The sequence below is a fragment of the Citrus clementina genome, unplaced genomic scaffold (genome assembly GCF_000493195.1).
Source record: "Citrus clementina cultivar Clemenules unplaced genomic scaffold, Citrus_clementina_v1.0 scaffold_2, whole genome shotgun sequence".
NCBI lineage: Eukaryota > Viridiplantae > Streptophyta > Magnoliopsida > Sapindales > Rutaceae > Citrus > Citrus x clementina.
In genome coordinates this window covers 5,510,775-5,518,728 of record NW_006262688.1, presented here as the reverse complement: position 1 = coordinate 5,518,728, position 7,954 = coordinate 5,510,775, and the positions used below count along the sequence as shown (strand labels likewise).

The 7,954-nt window shown below is 35.5% G+C and overlaps 1 protein-coding gene across 2 annotated transcripts; it reads left to right on the top strand.

The window, feature by feature from the left end:
- The first annotated feature begins 331 nt into the window (after positions 1-331).
- LOC112101093 (linoleate 13S-lipoxygenase 2-1, chloroplastic-like) lies at positions 332-1,753 on the top strand. 2 transcript variants are annotated; one of them, XM_024191169.1, is made up of 3 exons: positions 332-733; positions 914-1,193; positions 1,318-1,753. In XM_024191169.1, the coding sequence occupies exons 2-3, from the start codon at positions 1,065-1,067 to the stop codon at positions 1,564-1,566; spliced, it is 378 nt and encodes a 125-aa protein (XP_024046937.1). In that variant the 5' UTR covers positions 332-733; positions 914-1,064; the 3' UTR covers positions 1,567-1,753. The 2 variants fall into 2 exon arrangements, with proteins under 2 accessions (XP_024046937.1, XP_024046936.1); XM_024191168.1 differs by lacking the exon at positions 1,318-1,753 and having other exon boundaries at positions 914-1,205.
- The last annotated feature ends 6,201 nt before the right edge of the window (positions 1,754-7,954 follow it).

The window sequence follows — 7,954 nt, the reverse complement described above, 5'->3', positions numbered from 1 at the left end:
TCGATAAACAATTGGTAAACACACCGTAAAACTAATCACCTTGTAAAATAAAATTTGATAATATGTGGTGAATAATGTGACTTTCATAGTAAAGATATGATAAATATTTTATCATACAAGCTTTGAATAAAATCAACTTAACTTTCAAGCCACTAGGAGTACGTATTTACAGAACACTTTAGGTGTTGCTGTCCAACCACAACCATACAGAAAAATTGTATTTTTTCCTTTCATATAACGAAATGGAGCAAAAATCATACTATCAACCTATCTCTCAAATTTCTATATAAAGAGTGGATTGGTCACTCTTGTTTCCATAGCAAGCCTAGAATTAAATTAATCTTTCTATTCAGCATCTCCTTTTGAGTACAACAACCCCCCACCTCCGCGGGAAAAAAAGGAAAAAAAATGCTGAAATCAGCACTGGTTTCTCAGTCTACACCTATCACAGCCCTATTTTCATTCTCTAAGCCTTTTCTCCATGGAAATAATCATGGTTTTCGCCAAATTGAGTCAAGTTCTTCACATAAAAAGGGACCCAACGAGCGAGCTGGTTCTGCAGCTGCCGTTAACAATATCAAAGCTATAGCAACTTCTAAAAGAACTTTAATAGACAATGTTACGGCTGTTATTACTGTGAAGTCAAATTCCTCTTTGAAAGATGAGATCGACGAATCCTTCCTATTTGGTAAAAGTTTCAGCTTGGAGCTAGTTAGTACTAAGCTTGATCACAGTAAGTACTCCAAATAAAACAGATATTTGAACATTTTTCTTTCATTTCCATTTATTTAGGGTTAAGCTTTTATGAAGCCATTTTTTTTTTTAAAAAAAAAAAACTCCCCCATGGTTTGAAAAATTTCAAAACTGTAAAAGAATGAAAACTGATTTTGATAGTTTTTTGGTGTTCATTCAGAGACGGGATCAGAGAAAACAACCAAGCCTAGTCATGCAATCAGAGTAGGCAACGATAAGGAGGGAAATTATCTATATGAATCAAAATTCAATGTTCCATTTGATTTTGGAGAAGTTGGTGCAATATATGTAGAAAATGAGCACCGGATTAGATGTATTTGAAGGATATTGTACTTAAATCTGAGTCCCGAAATGATGATCATGGTGTGAAGATAACATGTAATTCATGGCTTCAACCAAAGGAAGAAAACACACCGACGAGAATTTTCTTTGCTAATAAGGTTAGTGGGTCAGTGGCATATATGTAATTTAATTATATGATTTGGTAATGAGAAAGTATTAAGTAACCGTATACATTATTACATTACTTTTGTTTAATGAGAACTATGTTTCTTCTGAAATCAGTCATACTTGCCATCAGCAACACCAGATGGATTAAAGAGGTTAAGACGTCAAGAGCTTCGACATTTGCAAGGCGATGGACGTGGAGTACGTCAGCTCTCTGATAGAATATACGATTATGATGTCTACAATGATCTCGGAAATCCTGAAAAAGACCCGAAATTGAAACGACCGGTGCTTGGTGGCAAAGAATATCCTTATCCCAGACGTTGCAGAACTGGACGTCCACGTTCTGAATTAGGTAGTGTCTAATTATAGATGAATTCTTTCATATAAAATATAAACTTTCTTTACAATAGAGGTTTAAAATATTGCATTGGGGTAATTTTTACTCCAGAAAATATTTAACGTCCGTTAAGAATAGTTCATGGAACGAGAATATAAAGTTAAGCTAACCATAACCCATAAATTAGACTTTGACCATGAGTATATATTAGACCCACGAGCTTCTATATTTTTACTTTGTATTTTTTTTTTGATGAATGAAAATTTCATTAAACAAGAGGATCAGTCAACAAAGGACATAAGCATAGAGGTGGAACAACCCTCCACTCTCTAGGACCTGACATAGAACCCCCCACCCTAGCTACACTGTGGGCAGCGGCGTTCGCAGATCGACGCACAAAAGAGAATCTCACTTCTCCAATTACTTGAGCTATAGCTCTACAATCCGCAATAAGTAAACCAAAACCATTAGAACTAGCTGATGGAGAAAGTAAAGCAGAATACACATTTAAGCAATCTGTCTCAATAATAATTTTAGATAACTGCATAAGCTTTATCCAACTAAGCGCTTCTCGGACAGCCAACGCTTCAGCCTCGCGAGGGTGAAAAGAACCAGGAAAACTCTGACACTTTGCTGCAATAAAATCACCACCAGAGTCTCTAATCACCCCTCCAAAGCTGACTCTCCCCTGAGATCTAGATACCCCTGCATCCACATTACACTTCAGCCAACCTACATGAGGCTTGCCCCAACACACCGAGCCGTGACCAAACGGAATATCCTCTGCAATAGTGAAAGTTCTCCTTTTAGCCTCTTGCCATTGGAAAAGACAATGACTAGCAGCATTTACTAGACTTTGAGCTCGGCTACCATGATTATTCCACACCTTATCATTCCGATTAAACCAAAGCCTCCAACACAACATCACAGCTAAATTACAATCGTCTTTACAGCAGCGGGTAAATACTTGCTCAAACCAATCAAACAAAGAAGAACAGCTCCCAAAAGTGCCAATAGAAGACAACACCCAGCAAGATTGAGCAAACAAACACTCCACTAAACAATGTAACACATACTCATTTTCAGCATTACAGATGGGGCAAATTGGGGATACCTCAACCTTTCGAGGCCGCAAGTTATCCACTGTTGGTAATACATTCATCAATGCACGCCAAAAGAAATGTTTAACCTTACCTGGAACCTCCAGCCCCCATAAGCGTTTCCACACCCTACTGCTTGTCACATTAGCTTCAGAATTCAGCAGATTATAGCAACTTCTAACTGTAAATTGTCCTTTAGGATCTGCAAGCCAATACCAGCAATCGTCATCTTGTCTAACACTGAGAGGCACCTGCAAAATGAGGGCAGCGTCCCTTGAATTGAAGACATCCGCAATCAAATCATAATCCCACCTCCGTTGCCCTGGCACCATAAGACTATCCACAGTCGCTATTGCAAGACTCTCATCCAGCTCCGATGTGATAAAGCCATTGTTTGCATCAGGAAGCCAGGGGTCCTTAGAAAGCTGAACCTGCTGCCCATTCCCAATTCGTATGCGACTACCATTCACTACTACATCCTTGGCAGCCATAATTGACCTCCATGTATAACTGGGGTTAAAACCAACAGAAGCATCAACAAAAGAAACCTTAGGATAATATCGGGCCTTGAGGATCCTTGCTACAAGAGAAAGCGGATTAGTCATAAGTCTCCAACATTGTTTCCCAAGCATGGCTATATTAAAGTCATGTATTCTTTTGAAACCAATACCCCCAACAGACTTTGGCTTACACATTTTGTCCCATCGAAGCCAATGAATACCTTTACCTCCAGTCCTCGTAGATCCCCACCAATATGAATTCATCATAATCTCCAGATCGTTACACAAGTCCAGAGGCAGTAAGTATATGTTCATAGCATAATTTGGAACAGCCTGGGCTACTGTTTTCAGCATGATTTCCTTTCCCGCCCTACTCAAAAATTTCTGACTCCACCCTTAAAGCCGTTGCCAGACTTTCTCTTTAATAAAATTAAATACCACGCTCTTCTTCCTGCCGATCTGTGAAGGCAGCCCCAAATAAGTTCCGTGATTGTCTGTGGCAGGAACTTCCAGAATGCCACACACCTGGCGTATAGACTCCTCGCCCATATTTGCACTGAAAGAGATTGAAGATTTATTCAAATTCACCTTCTGTCCCGAAGCAGCACCATAAACAGCCAATATACTTTTCATAATTCTGGCTTCATTGTGTTGAGCTTTAAAGAAAAGGATGAAATATGAGTGTGCAACCCAAGAGGGGGGGTGAATTGGAATTTTAAAAATTATACTAACAAATCCACACAACAAGCAATCTAATGTCTTAATAAAAATTGAAAGCAATAAGTTCAATCAAAGCACAATAATTAAATAGCAAGGGAAGAGAAAGCAAACTCAAGGATTTTTACGTGGTTCGGCAATCCCCGCCTACGTCCACGCCTCCAAGCACACCGGGCTTGAGGATTTCACTATCCAAGCCTTTCCAAGGCTTCAAACGTTTACAATTGACTTCAAGGTGTCAATGAACCTTTACAACAAGAGATTATCTCTCCAATCTCTTCACTCCAAGTGTTTCTCACACTTGTACTCTCACAATTTGATGAGAAATGAAAATTACAACAAAAACTCTCTTTAAGAGTGGATTTACAAATGATAGCTCAATGAAGATTTAATCTATGAAGATTTTCGAATTTGAAGCTCAATATAAGTTGTGTGCACTTGTTTATGCTTGCTTGAGTTACCAAAAATGAATTGGTTTTGAGTTTATATAGTTTGAACTCAAAAACTAGCCGTTACTAGCCGTTATGCACATTTTTTGTCGTAACCGGCTTGCCGTTTAACCATATCCGGTAAGCCGCTTTCGTTCTGGTGCTTACTGCCCCGTATCCGGCTTGCCGTTTATCAGTATCCGGTAAGCCGCTTGCTACAGTAACTGCTACAGTAAAACATTTCCTGAAATTTATAATTTGACCCCAAAACTTTATAAAACTGTAGTATGGCCCAAAACGTTATGAAACTTTGTAAATAAGTCCAATTTCAGAATTTCTAAATAATTCTTCGTTAACCCCAAACTTTCTGAAATTATGACTTTGCCCAAACTTTGTGAAATTATATAATGACCCCAAAACCATTTAAATAATTTCAAATAAGTCCAAATCCGAAACTTTAAAAACATTATCAAAGCTTTTAAAATACATGTGGTTTGTTATCATCAAAATCAATATTTATAGCCATATAGGCTAACAATCTCCCCCTTTTTGATGATGACAAAACACATTCAAAAATTTAATCTTGTTATGAAAAAGCTCCCCCTTAATCAATGCAAGTTAAAAAATGATTTGAAAATAGTTTAATAAAAACTCCCCTCACATACATGCTCCCCCTAGATACATGCATATATTTTCATAACACAAATTAAATCATTCTCCCCCTTCATCATCAAAAAGAAAAACTTAATTGGCAAAGACAAAAGTAGCAAATTTTTATAAGTTTGAAAACATGTATTCTTCTCCCCCTTCATCATCAAAAAGAAAACTTAAAGGAAAAGAATAAAAATAGCAAATTTGTTACCCATGTTGTTCAAATGGAAATTTTGAAAGAATCTCCCCCTAACAACAAGCATTACCTTAAATACAAGATAGTAATATACTCACAAATTATCATTATATCTCAAAATCATCAAGTCCTCACCATAATCATATATCATCAAAATCATCAAAAGAATACTCAAAGTGCATATTATTGTCCTCATTTTGACAATATTGAAATGATATATTATTTTGTCTTCCCCTTTGGACAACAAAAAAGTTCAAAATGCATATTATCCAAAAACATATTATATGCTCCCCCTAAATATATGGCCAATTAAAATTTTAACCAAAATGATTTTATCCAAAAACATATCATATTTATCTCCCCATTTATCATAAAAAAAAGATATATGCAATTGAAACAAAAGCATCAAAAATAATTCGATAAAGATATTACCAATTTTGTGCGAGGAAAAATTTCGGCAGAGTCTCCCCTTAAAATGCACAAATCCTCAAATACACAATATAGTTAAAAACGTTTCCATATAAGCTTAAACAATTATACCAAACCAACAACTCCATCCATTCATCAATCGACACATATATAATTTTCAAATTCAATATGAATCCATATTTATACCAAAAAGAACATCTCAATGATTAATCAAGAAGCATATAAAAATAAAGCATGCAATTAATTCAAAGAGTCATATTCATTCTAAGAATTCAGAAAAATATCATCCAAATATAAATTATCCAAATATTAAACAACCATCATCCGTAATCCACAATTAAAACAATTATGCATATGAAAATATAGGTGCATAATACAACCATCCACCATTGTTGGAACAAAAACAAGCTTAAAGATCCAATTTCGGGTTTACAAAAATTGAGTGAAATGAATTTGTTTGAGCCAAGAAAATCGATCCTAGAGATGAATGAAGCTAATAGATGATGTAGATTGGATCAAAAATGGGCTAAAGGAAGCTTGAAAATATAGAGAGAGAAACGGGTAGTTAGGTTTTTTTATTTTGGGTTTTATGTGGAGAGATGATGAAATCAAGTTTTGAGAGTGAAAATTGAAAGAGTAATGGATGAATAATGAGTTGGATGATTGATTTTAACAAGAAAATGAGTGAAAGATGAAGAGATTTGAGAAAGAAAAATGGAGAACACTATTCACGCGGGAATGGAATGAGGATGGAATGATGGAGAACAAGTGAAGAAATCATGAAGGAGAAGTGTTTAATGAAGATGAAATGCATGCGTAATGGTTTAAGAGATTGATCTTGGCATAAAAATGGTTGAGAAATGAAGAGGAATTGATTGGAAATGGAAGAGGGTGGTTCACGGTTTTGAGAGAGAGGAAGAGAACATGTGCAGAAAACTCACGAGAGAGGAAGAAGATGAACAACAACATAAACCACGAATCCGGCTTGCCGGATTTACTAACCGGCTTACCGGTTAATGGGCAGCAAGACACAATTTCACAAACGGCTTGCCGATTCGCTTGGGAAACAAAAAATCCGGAAATCCGGTTCTTGGTCAGAGAGTTGAAAGCCGAAAACGGCTTACCGAAAAACAAAATCCGGTTATCCGATTGTTGTCCCGAGAGCAACCAAAGCTAATCCGGTTTTCTGGATTGAAAATCCGGTTATCCGGAATTTGTTTCGAGAGAAATCAATAAGATTCCGGATGAGTGGAAATGAAATATTTGCTAGCTCTTATACTTGTACTACACACACCATTTCATTTTTGGCCTTAAAAATTGATTAATTTTAAATCATTTTGAGATTTAAAACTTTTCAATAAGCCATTTAGTACATGAGACATAAAATGCATGCAAAATCAAACATATGAAATCGTATCAAACAATTATGTCAATTTTATAAGTGAATGATGATATAACACAATTAACGACACAAGAATTCATGCATATAATTCATTCATCACAGTCATGAAACAATAAGCATCCAACAAGCATACAATCATGAAGCATATAAGCATTCAAAACTTAAGAACATGCAGAAAGGTCAATTTCAAAATAAAAACTGTATTGATTGAACCAGAAGTAATGTGCAAGCTATATACCGTTGGAAAGATAATTAAGTTAACTTTCCAATAAATTTTACAGAGCTTGATTTAGAGTTCTCTAGAAGAAGTTATGACCAATTCATTACAGCCTGTGCAGACTCAGGATAAAATGCAGAAATGTCAAATTCAGAATAAAAACTGTATTGATTGAGCAAGAAGTAATGTGCATGCTATATACCATTGGAAAGATAATTGAGTTAGCTTTCCAATAAATTTTACAGATCTGGATTTGGAGTTCTCTAAAAGAAGTTATGACCGATTCATTTCAGCATGTGCAGACTCAGGATTTTCAACGACTCATTTGATTTCCAAACAATTTTAATAGATTCAATAACATAAATAGAGATGTTAATGCGAAAATTTCATCATCCCAAGTTCATGCCAAATTTTTTAAAATTGTTCTTCGTAATAATTAAACATATAAGCATTCGAAAGTTAATAAATCAAACACACCACTTAACTATCATGCTTAAACACTTCATAAACATTAACATCAAACAAATCCATCATGATAAATCACTCAATATTACACACAATGATAATTCCATCATGTAAACATACAAGCATACTTTCACAAATTCAAGTTACTATCCATTTATCATGATTCACTCAACATGATACCAAATGAATTATTAAATACTTACTAAGCTTAAAAGACCATCACTCATAATCAATAAGGCAATAATTGTTACCAAAACAATTAAACCATCCTGCCTCATTGTTTTTGCCTAGACCATGATCATCCTCACA

Excerpts from the sequence above, each read along its gene's own strand:
- LOC112101093 (XM_024191168.1), top strand. The coding sequence starts at position 409 with ATGCTGAAATCAGCACTGGTTTCTCAGTCTACACCTATCACAGCCCTA. Across the intron at positions 734-913 it reads TAGTACTAAGCTTGATCACA|AGACGGGATCAGAGAAAACA; the intron begins GTAAGTACTCCA and ends GTGTTCATTCAG.